At 42.7% G+C, this 25,336-nt stretch overlaps 1 protein-coding gene across 1 annotated transcript in view; it reads left to right on the forward strand.

Moving 5' to 3' along the window:
- The first annotated feature begins 23,815 nt into the window (after window positions 1-23,815).
- HECW1 (HECT, C2 and WW domain containing E3 ubiquitin protein ligase 1) overlaps window positions 23,816-25,336 on the forward strand; it is a 326,637-nt gene continuing 325,116 nt past the window's right edge. The window contains exon 1 of the mRNA XM_086396047.1: window positions 23,816-23,875. Within this exon, the coding sequence (XP_086252173.1) occupies window positions 23,849-23,875 (27 nt within the window). The 5' untranslated portion in view covers window positions 23,816-23,848. The remainder of the gene's footprint in view (window positions 23,876-25,336) is intronic.

Raw genomic sequence — 25,336 nt, forward strand, 5'->3', positions numbered from 1 at the left:
AGGACATTGATACAGCATCAATCAGTCAGGCAGCCATCCAGGGCAGTGCTGCTCAGGAAACTGAGGTGGACTCTGGCGCCAACTACCTGGCATTGGGCCACACTTCAGAGGTTAAGGCCTCCATACATCACTACCACAAGCCCCAGGTCCTACACTTCTGGGGCCCCAAGGTCGCTTACTCTTCTGACCAACTGGCTACCAATTCTGGAGTTCTTATTACTTTCCAGTTCAGTAATTCTCCAGAATGACTCAGAACACAAGAAAGTACTATCTTTAAAATTGCAATTTTATCACAGCAAAGGATGCAAATCAGAACCAGCCCAAAGAAGAGGCACATAGAACCAGGTCTGAGATGGTACCTGGTACCACATTAGAGGATTAGGGAGAGTCTTTGGTTTCTGGTGCTGAGTATTCAGGTCATTTTATATTTTGATCTCTGTAGCCCAAGGATGATGTATATACAGGTCAGTCAAAGAAGATACCTGAGTTGAAGTCTATTGGTCCTTCCTAACTGGTCAGAACCATGACTTTTTAATCACCGTAATCTCTGTGTCTCTTGAAGCCTCTCACGTCAAGCCTCATGCATAATAAATGTTCAGTAAATATTTGCTACATGCAATGTCTGGAGAACTAGCTTTTAATAGTTCTAGGTGACTGCATTTTATTATCATACATGGTGATGTCAAATAACTTTTGTAGAGATGATTATGGAGTATAGATCCTTGCTGTTTGAAATGTGATCCTTGGACCAGATCGTGTCCTCATCTGGGAGGTTATAGTAATGTGGAGTCTCAGGCCTCACCCAGACTTACAGAATCAGAGTCTGCCTTTTAAGTCTATGGGAAATTCAGTATTTTTCAAAGTTCCCCAGGAAAACCAGTAGGGTAGAGTACTGTAGGTTAGGAGGAAGCAGTCCTGATCCATTTGGACAATCTGGGTTTTTTTTTTTGCTCTGGGAATGAAACTGTTAGGTGGCGTTTCAGGGGACTGATGGTGTTTCAGAGGACTCTGAAGAGCTCTGATCCTTTATCCTTTAGCACAGAAAGAATTTAGCGAGAGGCAGTGATAAGTGATGCCTTAGAATAGGACACTTGTGAGGCTTATAAGCAGTGGAACAAGAGGGTGCTATGCCATGTGCTTAGTGGGCTACATTTTTATAATCAGAGGAAAAATTCTCGAATAGACATCATGCTTCCATCATCAGTTCCTCCTCCAAGTTGGGCAGAGAAGTTTTCTTGTCTCTACATGGTCAAGCCAGGACTGTGGATGTTGTTTCAGTTCTCTGTACAGTGAGCACCTTTCTGTAAATTATTTTTGTGTGCAGAGAGCATGTCCTAGAGATCATTAGCTTGCTGAGCTCACTGGGCAGGATGCGAGTCTCATGCCACCATTGTTTCATTGTTCTGGGCCATGTCCCATGCTTCTGCTGCATGGTTTTGTTGCTCAGCAAGCCTGCTTGGTTTTGTGGTTAAGCAAACCTGCTTTCTTGAGTGATCATTAACTTACTGGGGTCTCCCATATTTTTTCTACTCACAGTCCCCTAGTGAAATTAGCTATTTAATCCCCTACTTTGTCTCCTTATGCTGTTCCTATCAGAAATCAGATGCCACCATTGTGAACCAACTCACCTTTCTTTCTGATTCCATCTCTTTATCTCACATGTCTTATAAAATTATGGTACATTTATGTCTGGATGGTGCTTTGTGTAAGTGTTTGCATTATGGGCATGTTTAGTATAAAATCAGCTATTTTTCTAACATGGACTTTGAAGAAGATGGTTGAAGTGGTTTGAAGAACAGCACAAGAAAATTACAGTGCCTCTTTCTGGGGTCATGGAGAAGGAAGTGGCACCCCACTCCAGTACTCTTGTCTGGAGAATCCCATGGATGGAGGAGCCTGGTGGGCTACAGTCCATGGGGTCGTGAAGAGTCGTACATGACTGAGAGACTTCCCTTTCACTTTTCACCTTCATGCATTGGAGAAGGAAATGTCAACCCACTCCAGTATTCTTGCCTGAAGAATCCCAGGGACAGAGGAGCCTGGTGGGCTACCGTCTATGGGGTCACATAGAATCAGACATGACTGAAGCAACTTGGCAGTTTCTGGGATCAAATCTTTTAATAACTTTTTTTTTTTTTTTTTTTGCTGCTGCTATTTCTGAATTAGAATCTGGAGAAATTGTTTTTCTTCTACAAAAAGCCAACTTCAGTAGGGGGCAGCTTGCACAGATGCTTCCGTTTATAAAATTAATCTGGAAACCTGATCTGTGTGAGGTTTGTGACCTGTACTTTATCTTCTCATAGCCATGGAAAGACCTTCATGGCCACCTTGACTTCTGTGTCTCCTTTGCAGGTTCTTCCTCCTTCCCCTCTGCTCATAGAGGTGCCCTTGGGCTCTAGCCTTGACTTCCTCTCTTCTCTCCACTCACCACCCCAGTGATCCCATCTTTTCTTAGGACTTTCAGTTTCACTTATGTACTGCTGACTTGCAAAGTTTTATTCCCATTTCATGCCTCCCCCCTGAATGCCACACTTGTTTTTATTGGTCTACCTGGATGTCTAATAAGCATTTTCAAACATAAAATGTCCAAAATGAAATTCTTGTTTCTCCTCTCAAACCCTGCTCCACTCCCTTCTCCATCTCAGTTCATGGCAGATCCATCCTTACAGTTTGCTCATGTCAAAGAGTGAAGTCATCCATCTCTTGCATTCATACTGCATGTCCAGTCCATCAGCTGACACTTGGCTTCTATCTTCAAGGCATGTCTAGAATCAGCAACTTTTCACCACCATCCTAGTTCAAACCACCAATATTTCTCACTGGAATTATTGCCAGGTCTCCTAGTTTGTCTCCTTCCTGTTCCTCTTGGTCACCTTCAGGGTGTTCATAGCACCACACTCTAAGGGAGCCCATTACAACTTCTCTGCTCAAATCCCTTCCATGGCTTCCTATCTCTTAGGAGCCAAGTCAGAGTCCTTACTGATTCATGAGCTGCCTGAATGCCTCCCTCCCTCCCTCCTGTCTCCATCTGTGTCTCCGACCTTCCTCCCCAGTGTCTGGTCCAGCTTTCCTCCAGCGCAGCGAGCTGGCATGCTTCCTCCTCTGGGCTTTTGCTCTTGCCATGACTTTTGCCTGGGAAGTGTGGCCCCTACGCAGTCACCTGTCTGCCTCCCTCCTTCCTTCCCGTTTATCTTCTTCCATCGCTCCTTCCAGGATTCAGCCCTGTCACAGCACCCTACCCCTGCTGCTACCACAGCCCTATTTCATGTCTATGTTCGCTTCTTCCCCAGAGCTCACATCCCTTCCTATAACACTAGATAACTCCAGTTTTGTTCATTAACTGTCTTCTCACTCTAGAATGTAAGTGCCATGACAATTAAAAAAAAAAATGAGTTTCTACTGTTTGATTTACTTTTGTATTCCTAGCATGTAGAAAAGGCATGCAAAATGAATGAATGGAAGTATTTGCCGTTCTAAAGAAGACTGAGCCCCATTTAATGTAAAATGTCATGTGTGGGTCACCCAGTATTTACCAGACCCAACATCAGTGATGTGGGTCAGTAAAACATTAGTCATATATCTATGAGCTAGGGACAGCACCATGTGACAAGGTACATGGATAAGAAGTGTTTCTGGAATCACTGGACAGCAGGATGTGGGCAGGAGTGGCTGGAATAACCCTGAAAGGAAAAAGAGGTGTGGCCAGCCTATGGAGGGCGAGTTTATAGTACTGGCACATTTGGAGTTTACTCTAAGGCAATGATGGACTTAATGATTTAGGCAAAGAAATAACATGATTATGTTGATGGCAGGTAAATACTTCTAGTGGAAGTGCACGAGGATGGGGGACAATGAAGGTCAACTGCTGAGAAGCTACAGCTTTGTCCGGGGCCTGGTAGTGGAATAAGGATGACCAAGGCACACAAAAGAGACATTAAAGGGTGATGGGCCTATTTTTAATATCCAGAGTCACAAATAGGAAATAAGTCATAGGCGCCAGTAATATGAGAAATTAAACTTACAATGATATACTGTTTCACATCCGTCCCATTAAAAACAAAGAAGGCTGACAGAGCAAGTTTGGAAGACGATAGGAATGTGGGAGCTACGCAGATGATGGGAGGATAAACTGGTTCTGCCCCTCTGGTGAGTACCAGGGCTCCACCTGCCAAAGTGGGGATGAGTTGTCTTCCTGTTCAGATGAACCCATGCTGCTGCTGCTGCTAAGTCGCTTCAGTCATGTCTGACTCTTTGCGACCTCATGGACTGCAGCCCACCAGGCTCCTCCATCCATGGGGTTTTCCAAGCAAGAGTACTGGAGTGGGTTGCCATTGCCTTCTCCGAAATGAACCCATACCCGTGTATATCCTCAGGAACCTCTCATACATGTGCATAATGAGTTGGAGGTAAGAGAGTGACATTGCTTGTAATAGCAAAAGAGAAAAAAAGGAAGCAAGCTAAATGCTTGTTAAAAGGAGACTAGATAAATACATTTTGGAATATGCATTAATGAGGAATTCTAGAATGATTAAACTGGAAATTGAGAGCTATATGTTAATATAGGTAAATATTCCAAATATAAAATTGTTATTTCTAGAGCGTGAAGAACTTTTTTTTCTTACTAATGTGAAATCATTCATGCTACCAAAAAGCTTAGTTAAAAGCCATGCATAATAATAGAAAATTCTGTCAGTTTTTCTGTGAGATCAATACAGAATACACAGGACTCCCCTGGTGGTGCAGTGGCTAAGACTCTGTGCTCCCAATGCTGGGGGCCTGTGTTCGATCCCAGGTTGGGGAAGTAGATCCTACATGCCACAACTAAGAGTTTGCATGCTACAACTAAGAGTTTGCATGCTACAACTGAGAGCTAGCCCAGCCAAAAAAGAAAGAAAGAAATATTTTTGAAAAATACAGAATACTCATAGGATTCAATGCTTACCAGTAGAATACACCTCTGCTTTGCATTTTAAACTTATTCTTAGATGCTGATGTGAAAAGTAAAAATGCCACTAAATGGCATATTTTTCTTTGTAAAAATATAATATTTAATAAATATAATAAATAATAAAAATAGCATGGTTTGTGTGGATTTAGGGAATATGGGAGTTAAAGTGGAAAGAGTTTGGAATAAAAATTAAAAAGCTATAAGCACTGACCCTGGTTCTGTTTTTGTTATTATTGTAACTTTGCTCGTGTCAGTTCAACTCTCTAGGATTTCTGCTGTTTATCATTTGTTGTCATACGAGGACTGGCATGCCTGCCTTGACTCTGACAGTGTGATGGTGAGCCTTCTCCCTTCAGGAAAGGGCTTGTACATTGCAAATGCCTCTATACTTGTTCCTGTTAATTCATTCCCCAAATGCCGTTGGCTTTTTTTTTTTAATCTCACTGAAGTAATAGATTTCAAAATAACATTGTCACTCAGTTGAAAGCTGGAATATACTCTGTATGGACCAAAACAGATCAAAACAATTTATGTCTGTGTTACTCTGGGTCCTCTCAGCAGCAGGTGCCAAGGTGGGAGGAGCCAGGGGGCCTGAGCCTGGTGTGTGTGTGTGGTGGGGGGGTGGTCTGGAAGGCAAGGTTGAGGGGGCCTCACAGGTACAATGTGATTCTCAGTATCATCCATCAGGGCACCTTTCCTCTCCCAGGAATGGGCCTACCCGGGCATCCCTACCATACTCAGCCCTTGGTGGGAGCCGCCTACAGAGCTGAGGCCTTGGGATGGTGTGAAGGTCATGGGTTCCACCTCTAGCTGTCAGAGATATGAGAGCTATGTTTTCATGGCTGCCACAGCCATGAAGCAGTGTCACGAAAACTGCCTATGATCACATTTTATGTTTGTGGACCATAATTACTCTTCTTCATAACAAAATGACATTAAAAATATATTCATCTAGGTGTTATAAGATTGAACTTAATGTCTATTTCAAATGAATGGCCAATGGTTCGACTTTATGTTAAATATATTCCTATAACTGTCAACAACAATATAAAGTTTATTGACCACCATTTCTAGTGATTATTTAACATTGATTTTGAATTTCTGGCTAATGAAGTAAGATATAGAGCAAAAGTTCTGATGCTACTATAAAATTGAGAACAAAATGATAATTATTTTTAGGGATATGATTGTAAACCTGTAAAATGTAAGAGAAATAGCTAGTTAATTGAATTATTAAGACAGTTTACAAAGTTAATATTCAGAATATAGAATTAAAAAGTCATTTGTAAAAGCCTCCTGTAAACAATCCACCTGACAATGAAGGAGACGTGGGTTCGTTCCCTGTGTTGGGAAGATCCCCTGGAGGAGGAAATAGCAATCCTCTCCAGTAATCTTGCTTGGAAAAATTCCATGGACAGAGGAGCTTGGAGGGCTACATGGGGTCGAAAAGAGTCGGACACTACTAAGCAACTGAGCATGCACCTTCATAGTGATAATAAAACATAAAATATCCATATATACTCATAAAAAACAAAGAGAGTATATCAATAAAACTCCAAAACTTTACTGAGAAACACAAAAGACTTGTTTAATCTGCCAACACCCCATATTCTTTCATGAGAAAACTAAATATTGTAAAGTTGTTGATCTGTTTCATGTTAATCCATATACTGGTCACAATGTTATAATTAAAATATACTCAATTTTTTAATTAAAATATTTTATTAATTTAAATTAATAACATTATTCCAAACTATTGTGAAAGAATCAATAAGGCAGGAGAGGTGCATTTTATGTGGGTAAAAGAGGAAGAATGAAGCAAGGTGAGCATTTCCATATTTAAAGCTTCAATAATAAATAAAATGTGGTCTCAACTTCAGAAAAAGCAATAGGCCCATGAAACTGCATAACTCAGTAGATTCGAACACATGGCAAATGTGATACATGATAAGGAGCAATATGTATCAGCAAGGAAGAGGGATGTGATTCACATGCTCCCATGTATGTTACAAAGAGCCGAGGTTTTCTTCACATAGTGCCATAGCATGCTGCATGTGGGCAGCAGGGAGGAAAAGGGAGGCTTTTTAAGGTTAAAGCATTAGAAAGAATCAGAAAGAAGAGTTTTGACTACTTGAAATCAGAAGTCTTCCATTAATATCTGAATACACAAAATTAAAAGGTAAATAATTCCCTGGATGATATTTGCAACATAGAAGTTGTACAAAAGCTAAATGTTTTAGGGTGCACAGAACTTATATTCTTAAGTTAAAAATAACAACTGGCTTCAGTAGATGAGCACTCAAAGAGCAAGATCAGACAGTTAATAAAAGGGCCATAAAAATGGTAAGAGAAGGCTGAAACTGCCATCAGGAGGTAGAACCATGAGGACTCCCAGTGTTGGTGAGTGTGTGTGGACAACAGCACTCACGTGACTTGTTAGCTGGCCTGTCAGTTGGTGAGACCTTTGTGTAAGGCCACACGCCAATACGTATCCATAGACTTTAACTCAGCTACACATACTCAGGCCATAGTTTTTCCTGCAGAAATAAAGCAAAATGCAGAAAAGATTTTTTGTGCATGCAAAATGTTTGTCCTATCATTATTAAGTAGCAGAAACATAAAAACCACCTATGTGTCCAAAATAGAGGACAAGGAACTAAGTTATAGTATGTTTATCAAAGTTATCCATTTAGATTTATTTATGAGAAAATCTTAACAGCATTGGAAACACTTATATTTTGTTGAAAAATTAGAATGTAAAATGATATAGACTGTAAGTCTTAAAAGGGGAAAACATGAATGCAAAGAATATACCAAATTGGTTAGTGGTGTTAAATTCAGGATCATGGGGGTCTTTTTTCCTTCTATTTTCTGCTTTTTATAGCATTCAAATTTTCCACAATAAAAATGACTTGTATAATTTTTTAAAAAAGAAGAACTAGCAATATTGTGTTGAAACCAGATGTGAAATGGCTGTAATTTAAACTCAAGAGGAATTGAATTCTTATTCCTTTTCTGGCAAATAAACTGCATTTCCAGTCTTCATTGTTCTCACCTTCCTCAAAATGAAGTCTTTGCAACCAGCTGACACTAGACAGGAACTCAGTTTTTAATGTATAAAGATGATTTATAATATAGTGGCATTAATGAGACTCATTATAAAATCCATTACCACGGAAGACATTTCTCAAAAGACAAAATTCAAAACATCTGTTAAGAAAGAGGCTGGGACCATCAAAACAATAACTGATTCAGGCAAAAATAATTGACGCTACAGGAAGCAGGTGAAAGTTTAAGGCATAATAATGTATTAACATAATCTCAAAGTATCTCTCCATGAGATACTTACAATTACAAAGAATAAAGTAGTAATTTTACAGTGGAGAAATCTGGCAGAGATCACCTATCAAAGCTGACATCTCGAGAAATGAAACTAGCGACAGCTTCTGCGTTGTATACAGTACACAGAGAGCAAGCATGCCTTCCATGGTATTTCCGGCCAAAGTGCTTAACCTGAATTCAGACCACAAAGAAGCATCACACAAACTCAAAGTGAGGGCCATTCTTCAAAATCCCCAGCCTGTACCCTGGAAAACCAGCAGTGTCATGAAAGACAAAGAAAAGCAAATGAACGTAACACGGGCTCTGGGATCCTGGATTTTCCTTTGCCATGAGGGACATTATTGAAAAAAAAATAGTGAACTCTGAATAAATTAGATTAGATAATAGAACTATGTCCATGTCAATTTCCTAATTTTTATAATTGTCTTGTAGTTATATAAGGGAATTTCTTATTTTTAGGCAATACACACCAAAGTTTTTAGGAGTAAAGGTACATCCTGTCTGCAGATTCCTTTTTTAAAGAAGTAATTTTTAATTTTTATTTATTTATTTCTGCTGTGTGGCACCTGGAATTTTAGTTCCTTGACTGGGGATTGGAAGTGTGGAGGGTTAACCACTGGACTGCCAGGGAAGTTCCCGGATTTCTTTTGAGTGGTTCAGAAATAACTAGACATGCACACGTGTGTGTGTGTATAATTATGGAGAGAAAGGAAATACAAATATAGCAAAATATTAATATTTGGAGAATTCCTTGTAATATTCTTGTAACTTTTCCAAAAGTTTGAGCAGAGAGTGGCCAGGTGTTTGCCTGCTCAGCCAAGGGTTAATATATCATTAGGACCCAGCTGGAGTATAGAGGCTCCTATCTCTTACACTTGATCCACTTTTTTCTCACTGAGTTCTCTCTGTCCTATTAAACAATAGATGCCATGTATTCTAGTGGTAGTAAGACTTTTGTCTCTATCTTTCCACTGTTGACAGGGCTGTGAAGTGGTTACAATTATAATCTTTATGTATAAGTAAATAAACTATCATTTAGAAAGCTTAAGTAACTTGATCAAGATCCCAGAGCCAGAAATGGCAGAATGAGTTGAACTCAGGCTCCTCTACCTCCCTCTGCTCATCTGTCTATTCCATAACCAGGAATCATCTGTCTCTCCTATTACAACCCTTTCAATGCAACTCTGTGTGTGTGGGTGGGGGGTGGGGAGGCGGGGGTGGTATTTACCCATCTAAAAGCATCTGTGTGGTCTCTGCCCATGTGAATTTCCAAAACTGATTTACACCAGGATGTGCTACTGCACTTGGCTCAGCATCCCACTACTAAAATCATGTTAAAATCTTGCCCCCAAACCCCTTAAACCATTGAATTTTGGATAGCAAAAATGAAGCAGTGACCTATTCCATTAAGACTGTAGATCTGAGATCCTTTCAGCTCTTTGGCTTGACATGAGCAGTCTCTAACACACTCCGACTCTATTTTGTCAGAAGCCCCTCCTGGCCATGGTAGACAGTGAAGAGACCAGATGCTAACCTCCCCTGGCAGGTCTCCTCCCACTCGCTCCCTCCCTGTTCCAGCTGCCGTGATGTGAGGACTGCTCTTCACTCTGAAGTGTAAATGCCTCCAGGAGGACCCAGTTTAAGTCTGTTAACCTCCAGTATTGTTAAGGAGTTAGTGCCCTAATTCAGACTTGCTGTCTGCCAGCTAAGAGATTGAAAAGGACTCAAGACAGCATATTCAAGGGGGAGAAGTAGCCCTTGGGTGGTGCTAGAGGTTTACTTACCCTGGTTTTCTATGCTTTGACATAAAAACCTGGTGAAAAATAAGAATTTAACTAGCAGCGCATAGCAGCAACACAGCAGTACAGCTGCAGAATTGAGTCCAGTCTTCCTCTTATGAGCAGAGAATGCTTCCTTGTGGGAAAGGAGAATGTTTCCTTGTGGAGGAGGAGATACCCTAGGGGTCCTGACCTGACAACTATTGGAAGAAATTTGACCTGGGAGTTGACAGAAACTGGGGAAAAAATGACCATAAAGAGTTTGGAATTTCAGTGAACGAGAAAAACCAGTAGATATAAAAAAGAAAAAGAAGAGGACTTGGTTGTTTGGGATGGTTTAAATGGGACATGGGGTTCCCTGGTGGCTCAGTTGGTAAAGAACCTGCTTGCATTGCAGGAGACCCAGGTTCGATCTTTGGCTCAGGAAGATTCCCTGGAGAGGGGAATGGCAACCCTCTCCAGTATTCTTGCCTGAAGAATTCCGTGGACAGAGAAGCCTGGTGGGCTACAGCCCATGGGGTCACAAGGAATTGGATATAACTGAGTGACTAACACAAAAATGGGACACAGTAGAAAAGAAAGATGCCTCAGATTATTGCCACCTGGCAAGTCTATATTTGTACTGAAATTTCTCCCTGACTCATGAAATATAAGACTTTTCTTTCAAAGAAGGTCAGTTTAGGGACGTGCCAAGTGCTGGCTGGCATAGAAGAATCAGGATGACTCACCTCCCACTGAGCAGTGGGGTTCAGTTTAGAAGAGGGGTAGAAATGGAAGCTAGGAGTGTATTGCATTAGTCTGATTTGCTAGTTTTGTCGAGAAGCACATAGCCACACAACTTTCTTTTGCTGCTTGGGCTGTGAACAAACATGTACAGGATCTCAATGAGTTCCTCCACAAAGGTTTATTTCTCACTCATCCCACGTTTAGGTTGTTGGTCAACCATAGCTTGCCTTCACTTTATGGGTTGAGTTCAGATGTGCTGCATGTGTCTTCTTTCTTCTGAAATGTAGGCTGAAGGCATAGTGCAGTCTAGAACTAGAACACTCTGTTCTTGGGGAAGGGGCAGCAAGAGCAAGAGGGTTGGTATAAACTCATGATGTCTCTTAAAAGGCCCATGATGCTCAGAAGTAAACATTATATTTTTCTGTATATAAAAGCTGGCCAAAGCATATTATATGGGCAAGTCCAAAGTCTGTGAGGTAGGGGTATATACTTTCCTCATAGGCACTACAGGCAAGTCCCATGGTGGGAGGGACACATGATGCCCCTGAAGAGCATGGAATGACTGATGTCTGGATTATGATGATAATGGGCCGTGTAATAGTGACTGGTCCTACTGTCTCAGCCAGTTCTCCTTTTATTGTTAAGTTACACATTTACTTGTATTTATTTATTGTGACAGAAAACATGAGACTTCCAGATCAGAAAACAGACTGATTACCATAGCAATCTCATCATCATTTCCCAGTCTCCCATGGGGTGAAGTGATGAGAGCCAAATATTCCCTGTACATACAGGGGTTTGTGCCGCAGGAGAGAAGCCCTGAAGTTACGACTATCAGGGCTTATACAGGAGCTGAAGGCACATCTGGGTCTCTTCCCCGCTAGAGAGAGTTTGGAATATAAAGAAATCTTCTCTGAGGAGAGGAGGCAGAAGACTCTGGGTTTACAACCTCTGGCACATAAACAGATGTCTCCAAAGGAGATATGACTATATCTTTCCAGAGGTCTCTATCCTTGGAGTGGCCACCAAAAATCCTTTCAGCCTAGGTGCCAGTGCTCTTTGCTCAGAAACATCAGGAACATGAAAATGTTCATAGAGCATTTTCCCTGGCCCTTGTGTATTTTAACTTTCTAACTTTTGTTGCTTAGTTTTAGCAGACCTGAGCTTTCAGCGTTGTGGAAGTGAGTCCCCCTTGGTTCACAGTTCTTGGAGGATAAATGGTCCCCCTTTGGCTAATATACTGAGACCAGATCCTAAATCTAACACTCCTTCTCCCTTCCCAGCTGGTTGATGTTACCATGTTTCATATTACATCTGGAAACTTTTTATGTGTTTGAACATCATCATTCTGGAAACAGAACAGTTACTAAAGAAACCATAACTTGGATATTATCATTTGTCTTGCCTCATAAGTCCTTATTACATTACCTTATTATCAAATGATTTATTTACATTTTAGCCCCCAGGACTTTTGAGATGCTATTGTGGAAAAGACAAGAGTTGGCTATACATAGTCAGGTATCTGGGTCAGTGTACGCCCACAGATTTTTTATCTTTAATGGACTACATATTCAAAGAAAAGCTGTTATTGTTTGTTTTTCAATATCTGAGAAATTCTTTAATGTGGAGTCTGATGAGCAAGTAAGGAGGAGCAAGCATGCCTTCTCAGCCTGCAGCTTGTGCTAGACAAACAAGGTTCATTAGAGGCATTATAAATCCAGTGCAGTACAGCCTCTCCAGTAACCTCCAGCCACAGTCCTCATCAAATTCTCACCATCTCCTCTGTCCTCACCCTGTTTATGCTGTCTTTACGTCTTGCCTGGATTCTCATAAGATTTCGCAGTTTCCTCCCTTACCCTCCCTTTGGTGTGTTCTTAAACCAGCACCCAGAGACACGCTGCTCATGGCCAGCCAGGTGGTGTCACTCCCTCCTCAGCTCTTTAGCCACTCCTCACCTCACTCTGTGTGGCTACGAGTCCTTCCACTGAACTAGGAAACTTACCACCAGCTAGCCCTTAATCACATATTCAGCTCTTTCCTGCTATTTTCCCTTCTCTTCTTTTTGCTCTGGCCACACTGACTTCCTTGCTGTTTCTCTGCAGAGCCAAACACTCTCTACCTCAGGACCTTTGCACTTTCTGTTTCCTTTGCCTGAAATATTCCTTCCCCAGACATCTCACTGGACACTTCCTTGTCTTCCTTCTGTTATTGACTCAAAATCACTTCATTTTTGAGAAACCCAGTCTAAAATGTCCCTTCCTACCTACATCTTAGCACTTCATTTCTCATTTCTTTCTTCTTAAAATATCCTACTATCTAATATGTATCTTATTTATTGTGTTCTTTTGTTGTTCTCTCCCTCAAACATGAGCTCCACAGCCAGAGCTTGCAGTCTGTGGTTCACTAGCATTTGCCTCATCTCCAGGGCCAACCCCCTGCCAGATCCATGGTCCAGACCCAAGTGTGGGCCACACCTGTCCCTGCAAGACCCAGCCACAGCGTGCGTGCCTCGGAAGACCTGGGCAAGGATACTGCTCACCTGGAGCTAGGCAGAGCCTTGCCCAAAGGAGTGCAGAGGTCTGTCCCTTGAAAACATTACAGGAAGAGGTGGATCCCATCCCCCAGACTCCTCCCTGGACAGGGGGCCCCACGGAGAACCACTGCCCCTGCTCAAGCCCTGTTCCTTCAGGGGAAGGATATTTGAGCCCTCCCTCAAGAGGGGTATGGGTGCAATTCTGCCATCCCTGTTGGTCAACTCCAGACCAGCAAACATATTAATACTTGATAAGACATGATAATAAAACACGATAATACTGTAACCAGACAGAGCCAGTATCAAACTCAAGGTCAGCTGCTCGCCACTTGAAATGCTAATATTTAAGAGAAAAGTGTTGGTGGAAAAAGAAAAAGTTGCTTTATCAGGAGACCAGCAACCTGGGAAGATGGTGGACTAATGTCCTAAGACCATCTCCAAGTTACTGGTAAGGAGACAAAGGTTTTAAAGGCCGTGAGAGGGAGGGGCTGAGGGTGCATGATCAGCTTGTGCACAGTTCTCAGATCAGTTGGCATCAAGATGGAATTTCAAACATCGCTCATCTTCTGGTTTCAACCAGTTGGGTCTACATGCTTGCAGTCAGTGATATTCACCTGGCAGGGAATCTGCTTCCTCTAAAAACAACTTAGGAATTTGTATCTTTCAGGGAACTGGGAGTTCAGTAACTCTGCTATGTGGCTGATTGATAGTCTAAATTATTACCAGTTTCCTTGCCCATCAAGGATTTTTTTTTTTCCCTACATCTTCACATTTCCTTATCATTAACTTTTGAGTCAGCCTTTTGAGACTGAGGGGAGGTTTGCAAGTCTAAAGCAAAAACCGTTACTTCAAAGGACAGAGACCCAGGGACTTACGTGTGGTTTCAATATCTGAGGATGGGCTATTAGGCTGATAAAAAGATTCTGAAAGACAAGAAAGAGTAGAGGGCCATCATTCTTTAAAAATGCAGAATAGGGAAGGTATCCTTTGGTCTAATCCCATGATAATTTTAGAAACATCTCAAATTCTTAAGAAAGAAAACATGGATACAAACTTTGTGTGACCTACATGAAGGAAGCAATAAATATTAATTTTAAAAATCAAAGTGGGAATTTAATAATAGAGAAACAGATCATGCTCCTGGATGGGATAACTTAATGCAAAAACCTTCTCACATTCATTTGTTAGTTCAATTTAATCCAACCAACAATATCCATGTGATGTTTATGTTCTAGAAAGTAGCAATTGAGTGTTAGTATTGACTTCTGTTGAATGTTGGGTGGGGAGTGTGGCCAGAAGTCCCCAGTGCCCAGCTCTGAATCCTGGCTCTGCACCTTACTCTTTGGGTGACGTTGAGCACATGGCATAACCTGCCCCTGCCTCAGTTTCCTCATTTGTAAAATGTAGACAATACTAACACTGTCTTGTGGGGTCATTGTGAGGACTGAGTGAGTTACTATATGTAAAGTACTTCAAATGATGCCTGGCATGTAGGAAACTATATAAATGTTGTGCGTGCTAAGTCACTTCAGTCGTGTCCAACTCTGTGACCCTATGGACTGTAGCCCGCCAGGCTTCTCTGTCCATCAGATTCTCCAGGCAAGAATACTGGAGTGGGTTGCCATTTCCTCCTCCAGAGGGTCTTCTCGACCCAGGGATTGAACCCACGTCTATCACGTCTTCTGCATTGGCACGCAGGTTCTTTACCACTAGCGCCACCTGGGAAGCCCAGGATAGCTTTAATAATATCACTGTGTTTTCCAGTGCTGAAGTGACGAATGGTCAGTACATGTTGAGTGACTCTGAGCCTGACTGCTATAGGCACCTCTCTGACTGCCTCAGGGTACAAGCAAACCCCACCTCTCAAAGGCAACTGGTGACAGACTTTGAAAATAGAGGCAGAAATGCAGTTCACCAGCCGTTTTGTTTTTCTTCTGCCACTTGGAGCATGAAAAGCATTGGACAGGACAAACTCTGTTTGCACACCCGTGATGGGCGAGTTAAATGAGCTATTGAATCCAGAGCAAGCAAGTCCCTAGCTGCTGAGGGCAGAGTTAAGCCCATATGTTTTGCATAATTCTGTCTCATTATCATACTGCTTTTGGTACAAGGAAAATGTTTTGATAGTCTGTCACTAAAATCTGTTTTTAATGAAAACATCCTGGGATCAGCTATTATTCTTATAAGACAGCTTTGTTGTGGAGTCAGTCAAGTATGGAGTTCTATTCTAAGTGTTTCCCCATCATAGACTTCCTACGATGCAGCATAAAGGTCAGGGAAGAGCAGAAGGCCCGAGCTGAGCAGGAGGAACTCACAGCTCTGGGAGGGAGGGGATTGGCGGAGAGAGACCTAGATCTTGGTCACGAACACTAACCCTAGAGGAGGACTGGCCGGGGGCTGCCCCAACCCTGCCCTCACTACCTTGGATATAGGTCTCAGCTTTGCTCCTTACCCTAGCACTGCCCCTCTGCTGCTCAGAGTTGGGGTCTGAGGAATAAGACGCTAGAAGGAGGGGGCTGCACCTCCATTCCTGTTGCCTGGTCATGGAGTTGAAACTGCCCCTCAGATGGACATCTTTGGAGACCGTCTTCCTTAGGACCAGCATGAGCATCAGGTTGGGAAGAAAATGTCAAACGGGAAGTCCTGATACTAATAATGCATTATTAGTAGTAGAAATTTAGTCAGGGGTATGCTGCAGAACTGGAGAAATATATGAATACATGAAAATTTTAAACATATTAAAATAAGATGAGTATTAAGAAAATGAATAGCTCACTGGCAATACCAAGTCCATGCTCTTCAAGTAAAGCCTGAACTGTTTTTCAGAGCCTTTATTTTTTTTTTCTTTAATTTAAGAGAGATGATCTCTAAGATAGAGGTGGGGGGACTTCCTTTCAGGACAGTGGTTAAGACTTCTCCTTCCAACACAGGGGATGCAGATTCAGTCCCTGGTCAGAGAGCTAAGGTCACATATAGCTCAGGCCAAAACACCCAAAACAGAAGAAATATTGTAACAAATTCAATAAAGACTTTAAAAATGGTCCACATAAAAGAAGAAAAAAGAATAGAGGGGCCTAAGAAATTGGTATTGTAAGTCATTAATGACTAAAAATGATGTATTGGCTCATTAAAAGATCTCCTCCCAGGGAAACAAATTCTATGATAATATACCCTTAACACTGCATACATGCTAAGTCACATCAGTTGTGTCCAACTCTCTGCGACCCTGTGAACTGTAGCCCACCAGGCTCCTCTGTCCATGGGATTCCCAGGCAAGAATACTGGAGTGGGTTGCTGTGCCCTCCTCCAGGTAATCTTCCCAACCCAGGAACTGAACCTGCATCTCTTATGTCTCTTGCATTGGCAGGCAGGTTCTTTACCACTAGCGCCACCTGGGAAGTTCACCCTTAAGGTTAGTTAGTTAGTTCAGTCACTCAGTCGTGTCAGACTCTGCAGTCCCATGAATTGCAGCACGCCAGGCCTCCCTGTCCATCACCAACTCCCAGAGTTCACTCAACCCATGTCCATTGAGGCGGTGATGCCATCCAGCAATCTCATCCTCTGTCATCCCCTTCTCCTTCTACCCCCAATCCCTCCCAGCATCAGGGTCTTTTCCAGTGAGTCAACTCTTTGCATGAGGTGGCCAAAGTATTGGAGTTTCAGCTTCAGCATCAGTCCTTCCAATGAACACCCAGGACTGATCTCCTTTAGGATGGACTGGTTGGATCTCCTTGCAGTCCAAGGGGCTCTCAAGAGTCTTCTCTAACACCACAGTTCAAAAGCATCAATTCTTCAGCGCTCAGCTTTCTTCACAGTCCAACTCTCACATCCATACATGACCACAGGAAAAACCATAGCCTTATTTGATAGTAAATCTTACCTCTCCTGAGAATTTAACTGGGATCCAGACAAAGAACTGAAAAAGATGAGCTTGAGAGGAAACAAAACTAGTCAGATGGTTAAAAAAACAGTAGTGCTAATAATGGATTCATGGTCACAAAGTTGGACCTCAAGATTGTCATGCTGCGTGAAGTAAGTCAGGCAGAGAAGGAGAAATATCATATGACATCCCTTATATGTGGAATCTAAAATGGTACAATTGAACTTATTTATGAAACAGAAACAGACTCACAGAGAATGAACTTATGGTTGCCGGGAGAGAAGACTGGGAGGAAGAGATAGGGAGTTTGGGATCGACATGTATACTCTGCTATACTTAATATGGATAACCATCAAGGTCCTGCTGTGTAGCAGGAAACTCTGTTCAGTGTTATGTGGCAGTCTGGATGGGAGGGGAGTTGAGGGGAGAGTGGATACATGTATATGTGTATTCACCATACCAGGTGGCTTCCCTGGTAGCTCAGCTGGTAAAGAATCTGCCTGCAATGCAGGAGACCCTGGTTCGATTCCTGGGTCAGGAAGATCTGCTGGAGAAGGGATAGGCTACCCACTCCAGTATTCTTAGGCTTCCCCGGTGGTTCAGCTGGTAAAGAATCTGTCCACAATGCGGGAGACCTGGGTTCGATACTTAGGTAGGAAAGACCCCTGGAGAAGGGCACACCTACCCACTCCAGTATTCTGGCCTATAGAATTCCATGGACTGTATATTCCATGGAATTGCAAAGAGCTGACACGACTGAGTGACTTTCACTTCACAAAAGAAGGGTATTAGATTTTCTTGAGGGCTTGGGGCTACTGAAATGAAAACTGTAGAGATTTAAATGTCCCTACAACTTGGCATCCCTCTTTAGAATTCAGCGGATCCTAGATGTCAATTATCCATACTGAGGACAACTTAAGATGACTGATAGTCATGATGGTGGGATAATTGTAGTAGCTGAACAGGTTTCTGAGGATATGAGATACATCCACTTAAAGGCAGTGTAAATTCTCTTCCAGTAGTACAAACCTCCTTTGAAGGCCAGCAACTCTGGGTCTCCTTTCCCATGATACCCACCTTCAGGCCAGTGGGACCTGCGGGGACCTCACCACCCAGGAGGTGGCACCTTGGTTAGACTTTGCTCCAACAGCTCCTTAGAACTGAAGAACCCACTGCCAATCAGAATCTCTGGCTTTCTTCAGGGGTGAGATTTTGGGTGACTTTTCATTGTATTATCTGCATGGCTTGGCTTTTTAGACAGCAAATGTACACTCTATAATTCCAAAACTGTTTTAAAATTCTGTCATCTTGTATATTGCTCACTTTTATCCATTCTGCCTCAATAATCTCCACTTATCAAATGCTGGTGGGAATGCAAACTAGTACAGCCACTATGGAGAACAGTGTGGAGATTCCTTAAAAAACTGGAAATAGAACTGCCTTATGATCCAGCAATCCCACTGCTGGGCATACACACTGAGGAAACCAGAATTGACAGAGACATGTGTACCCTGATGTTCATTGCAGCACTGTTTATAATAGCCAGGACATGGAAGCAACCTAGATGTCCATCAACAGATGAATGGATAAGAAAGCTGTGGAACATATACACAATTATTACTCAGCCATTAAAAAGAATACATTTGAATCAGTTCTAATGAGGTGGATGAAACTGGAGCCTATTATACAGAGTGAAGTAAGCCAGAAAGAAAAACACCAATACAGTATACTAACACATATATATGGAATTTAGAAAGATGGTAACAATAACCCTGTGTACGAGACAGCAAAAGAGACACTGATGTATAGAACAGTTTTTTGGACTCTGTGGGAGAGGGAGAGGGTGGGATTATTTGGGAGAATGGCATTGAAACATGTATAATATCATATATGGAACGAGTTGTCAGTCCAGGTTCGATGCACGATACTGGTTGCTTGGGGCTGGTGCACTGGGACGACCCAGAGGGATGGTATGGGGAGGGAGGAGGGAGGAGTGTTCAGGATGGGGAATACATGTATACCTGTGGCGGATTCATTTCAATATTAGGCAAAACCAATACAATATTGTAAAGTTTAAATATAAAATAAAATTAAAAAAAAAAACAAATGCAGACTGATTGGAAACATGAGAAAAACCAAACTAAATTTATTTTAGCAAACAATAAATCACCTGTGGCTTGAAGGCCAATGTCATGCTTTCTGAATTGGGTTTTTAATCATAGCTCATTGTGATTAGAGCAGGGTTAATATTGGTCCTGGAATAATATCTTATCTGGCTTATTTGACTTTTAATGATGGTGACTTCTACCCAGGTGGCAGTAGCAGTGACACAGTGTCCCCTCCTTCCCATATTTCACAGTTTTTGCTGCCTTTCAGCCTTGCCATTAGAAGGGCGCTGTTGGAGATATTTTAACAGGGTGCTAGAGTGGATGCACTTCATTGATTATACTAAAGTCTTTGACTGTGTAGATCACAACAAACTGTGGAAAATTCTTAAAGAGATGGGTGTACCACCACCACCTTACCTGTCTCCTGAGAAACCTGTATATGAGTCAAGAAGCAACAGTTAGAACCAGACATGGAACAATGGACTGGTTCAAAATTGGGAAAAGAGTATGACAGGGCTGTATATTGTCATCCTACTTATTTAACTTATATGCAAAGTACATCATGTGAAATGCTAGGTTGAATGAATCACAAGCAGGAATCAAGATTTCCTGGAGAAATATCAACAACCTCAGATATGCAGATGATACCACTCTAAGGGTAGAAAGTGAGGAACTGGACCTCTTGATGAGGGTGAAAAGAGGAGAGTGAAAAAAGCTGGCTTGAACCTCAACATTCAAAAATCTAAGATCATGGCATCCGTTCCCATCACTTCATGGCAAAGAGAAGGGGAAGAAGTGGAAGCAGTAATAGATTTTATTTCTTGGACTCCAAAATCACTGCAGGTGGTAGGTAACTGCAGCCATGAAACTAAAAAACACTCCTTGGAAGGAAAGCTATAACAAACCTAGACAGTGTATTAAAAAGCAGAGACATCGCTTTGCTGACAAAGGTCTGTATAGTCAAAGCTATGATTTGTCCAGTAGCCATGTATGGACGTGAGAGTTGGACCATAAAGAAGGCTGAGCACTGAAGATTTGACACTTTCAAGCTATGGTGCTGAAGAAGACTCTTGAGAGTCCCTTGGACAGCAAGGAGATCAAACCAGTCAATCCTAAAGGAAATTACCATTAATATTCATTGGAAGGACTGATGCTGAAGCTCCAATACTTTGGCCACCTGATGTGAAGAGTTGATTCATTTGCAAAGACCCTGTTGCTGGGAAAGATTGAGGGCAGAAGGTGAAGGGGGCTGCAGAGGATGAGATGGTTCGATAGCATCACCGACTCAATGGACATGAATTTGAGCAAACTCTGGGATATAGTGGAGGACGGAGGAGCCTGGAGTGCTGTAGTCCATGGGGTTGCAAAGAGTCAGGCATGACTTAGCAACTGAACAACAACACATCTACTGAACAGAGTGGATACCAGGAGCTTGGAGAGCTGACACAGGGACCAGTGAAGGAACAGCTTGTCAGACGCTGTCCTTGCTGTACTGCCCATGCCCTCCTGCTGGGGCTTCTACTGTAGGCACTGGTGCCAGGGTCTTCGGAGTTGTCCTTCTCACTGGACTTTCCTGCAGCCCTGTGCCCTGGGCTCCAAGAGTGTTCTCCATGGGTTTCAGCCCTTGGAGAGCAATAGAAGAAGTGGTTAAAGCTGTCTTTAAATCATGGGTACCTTTGAAGAAAGAATTGTGTAACTTCAGGTTATTTACAAGGTACAACTTTGTTGATCCCTAATACTGTCAACTGTCATTTCTCATGGGGTTTCCTGTGCTTGACTTCTTTGTGCTTATTCCTAGAAAGAGACCCTGTGGATATGTGAAACTTAGACAGTCTGAAAGCAGAGGGTAGGGACATATGTGGTTACTTTCATGTAGACAGATCACTTGGTGCCCCTTTCATTCCTTAATGTCCTTCAGCTCCAGCTTATTCTCATGGAAAAGGATTCTGTCTAGGTCCTCTTTGATAAGGTGGCACAGGATTTGGGGTTCAAGGGATGGATCCTTTTCTGTCTCATTCACTTTGTTTCTAAAGTCTCCACTTCTGCTCACCTCCTTATTTGACAAAGTCAAGTTTTGCAGTTAAACAGTAAATTGTAAGAAAACAATTTATAGTAAACTGTAAAGTGAAATACTCCAGTATCCCCAGGCTAAGTACTAAATACGTAACATCTAATTTGAATGGTCTTTTTTCTTTTTTTGTTCTGCCATCTCTTCTAATGTGTGTGTGTTTGATTAATTGGACCAGAATTTGGCTTAGGGCAGATGCAACAAAAGGCTCCTTTTACATCTTCTAAAGCCTAGACTGTGAGTTCAAGGGCATAGACAGTCCCCGATCATTTGTTCATTCATTTGTCCAATTCTCATTACATGTAGAGAACACTCCTTGTATTGCCCCAGCCCTGAGAAAGCTGGATCAACTCTGCAATACACTCATTATACAAATGATGTACCTAGTTCTTTAAAATTATTTTCAAAACTACTAAAATAAATAGAGTTCTATTCCAGCGGCATCTGTTCTGGCTAGAGGTGGGCGGGGGGTGGTCCCAGAATGAGCCAAAACTAAAGGTGGAGAACAAAGGGCTGAGGGAAGCATGTTTTAGATGAGGGAACATCATATGCAGCTTCCAGGAAAGGAAAAGGGAGTGCCTTGGAAGGCTGTGAAACTCCCTGAGTGGCCAGCAGGAGTGGGGATATCATTTGTGGTGGGGAGAGAGGCAGGACCAGATCCATTTGGCCTATTTGTCTGAAGAAGTCTCAAACTGGTATTTAGAACTTTAGCCTAAAAGAAGTGTGAGGTCACTAAAGCAAGAAAGTAATACAACTGGTCAGATGTTCCCTTTTTGAGAAGCATTCTGCCTGTTGTAGAGCAGGTCTTTAAGGTGAGGATGGAGACCAGTTAGGATCAACTGAGATTCAGGAGGAAAGGGAGGCTTGCACCATGATGGAAGAGGTGGAAATGGTGAGAAACAGATATCTAGAACAGCTAAGAGGAACGAGTGAATGAATTGGTCACTTGGTTGGATGCAGAGGATGGGCTTGGGGAGAAAAAGAACCAGAGGTGGATATCCAAGTTCCCTCATGGGAGATCTTGTGGATGAGGAAGACTTACAGAGTCAGAGCTGAGGATAAATAACTCCTTTGCACTGTGTTTGGGGGCTTCTGAGAAATTCCAGTGAATGCTAGGTTTGAACTTCAGATGAGAGTGCTAAGCTGTCAAAGAAATGTGGATGTTGTCAGTTTTCAGAGAGTAATAAAGTCCTTTGGTTGGAATATGAGCCCTCATGTAACTATAGGAGAGTCTGGGGACCTCCAACATGGGAAAGCCTGCAGATGGAACTGAGCTGGGTCAGCCTGAGGAGTGGTCATGTCCAGGACAGGGGCCTTGCTCCTGCAGAGCCAAGGAGCACTCAGCCTGAGCTTGGCACAGAACAGGATCTTAGGACATGGAGGCTGAACTCTCTTTCCTATTCACATCTGCTTGGACCAGGGATGGGAAGATAATCCATGCACCCAGAGTGAAAGCTTCCGACTCGCTTCTTGCGTGAATACATTTGTCAGCAACACCAGGTTTCACTAGGATTTTGGAAAGCTGACATCCCATACTGCTTTCTTCTGAAATAAGACCATACCGGTTACTCTCACCACAACTTTCCCTTCAGAGGAAGATAAGTGTAGAAAATGAGGATGAAAAACTAGTGAACCAAAGTGATAGCCAGATTAAGAAGACCCTCATAGAATATCACCCACAGTTTTCCTGGCATCTCTCTCTTCAAATTCTAATTGTTGACGTGGTTTTTCTATTTAAAGCGGTGATGGTGTGGTGCCTGGCTACCATTTGGGGTGATACACTGCAAGGGAATAGGGCTTCCTCTTGAGTCTTTCACATCTGAGTAAATGTCAGCAGTTTAACTATAGATCTGGTTGCTTTGTGGTTGCAAGGATTTTACAAGTGGAGCATATCTGAGGATGCTTGTAAATAGTTTTCTCAGATAGCTGGGGGGGAACAGAACTCTCCCTCCCTGTAGGGCTCCCACACCAAATCTTTGTTTCCTGAAAGATTCTCACCCCTTAAACTTTAAAAATCCAGCATAAAATAATGCTGCTTGCTGTTAATTGGTCCATTTTTTTTTCTCCAAAATGAGTATAAGCCGGGACTTGCCTGGCATCCCAGTGGTTAAGATTTCACCTTTCAATGCAAGGGATATGGGTTCAATCCCTGGTCGAGGAGCTAAGATCCCACAGGTGTTGCAGACAAAAACCTAAAATGTTAAAAAGAAGCAATATTGGAACGAATTAAATAAAGACTTTAAAAAAATAGCCCACATAAAAAAAAACTTTTAAAAAATGAGTATGAGCCTCATGTAATCTTTCCTTGTATGTGTCAGTTGCCCAAACCAGGTCTCTTGGTGGGGATGGGGCACAACGTTCTTCATGGGGGGAATGTCACTGACTTTGTTTGCTTGGGATACACGCTGAGTTAACCTCGTTGGACTTTCCCCAGGAATTGATGCGCATACACGTGGTGGGTCATTATGCTGCTGCACCTGTGTAGTGTGAAGGTCAGTGTGTTTTTCTGATTATAAGAACCCATCCATGTCATTCCATTATAAACCACTCCACTCATAATGGAATGTGCCTCAGCCCGGAGCCCTTTGTGGTTGCCCCAGCCCAGGAATTCTCTCCAGTGCAGCCCTGACATTTGAGATCCATCACCCACCCCTCCCCCACTGCCTGCATCTCCCCCTCACCCCAAATTTGACTGTGCTCCATTTTGAGATGATGTTCTTTGCATGTTGCGTTCTTCTTGTGTGATGTGAATGTACGGTTGTCACAAGTGAATTTGTACCCGGAAGCGAACACTCTCTGACGCTCCTTCTGGAATGACAGCTCGGAGCTCTGCTGGGGTGTGGGTGAATACTTTGCAGTTGATACGGGCATGGAGAAGCACACCTGGAGACCAGAGCAATGATTTCTCCTGCTGATTCTGAGTGGAACCAGCCACTGGGAGGTTACCAGCTCATTGCAGTGGACCTCAAGCAGCTGGTGGCTCTCCCAGAGGATCCTTCTTTCAGATCCCCTCAAACTTCCCTCTAAGTCCTCTGCTGCTAGGATTGCACAGTTTTACGACTTGTGGGCGCAGCCCTGGCTTGTAAAAATCACAGCTCATATTTACTTATTTGCACATATGCACGGTGCATCAGTGTTTGTGTTGCACACTTTTCTTGTGTCAGTTCCTCTCCACTCACGACAATCTGAAGAGGTAGATATGACCATTGATGTACTAGAGAACTGGGCCAAAGAGGGCTCAGTCACTGCTCTAAGTCTCCCAGTGGGTAAGTGAGGAGCAGGGATTCAAACGCATCCAGGCTTTCTGAGCTAGCATCCTTGTCCGTGGGCCCTGGTGCTGCCCTGGGAGCATGCACTCAGCCAATCTTGAAATGAGGCTTTTGTTTACAAATAATAAAAGTTACATCTGCACAGTGCCTCACATATGTACTAAGCATATTCAAGTGCAGATTCAACTAATCCCTGAAATAACCGTTCAGCGAGGATAAGAATGCATGGGGATGTTCCTTAAGTGTCCCGGTGGTGCCCAGCCTGTAGCAGGATGAGCAGGCCTCAAGCTCAGCCCTTCTCTTCCATCTCACCCCAGGGCACCACTTCCAGAGCACCCAGAGGGGTGCTTTCTTAATGAGTGAGTTTTGAGGAATGCATTTAGAGAATGAGCATTTTGTGTATTATATTCAGGAAGAATTAAATTGGGACCTAGTTGTGTGCTGCTAAATGTCCAGGGACAGTCAGAGTGTGGTGACTTTAAATGTCCTTTTCTTATGGCACATCCCAGTCTGTTGTGCTGTCAGAGTTGGTTTCTCGAAGTTCACCCGGTTACTCCCACCCCTAGTCTTCCCCATTTGGGGAACACTTGACTTTTGCTAAAAGAACATTTTTCCCAATGCATGGCACTCTCATCTGCTTATACCCTGCTGGGACTTCTGAATTTTCTCTTTGGATGTAAAGAT

Source organism: Bos grunniens, chromosome 4 (genome assembly GCF_055505025.1).
Source record: "Bos grunniens cultivar Pamir isolate PY7600 chromosome 4, Bosgru_T2T1.0, whole genome shotgun sequence".
NCBI lineage: Eukaryota > Metazoa > Chordata > Mammalia > Artiodactyla > Bovidae > Bos > Bos grunniens.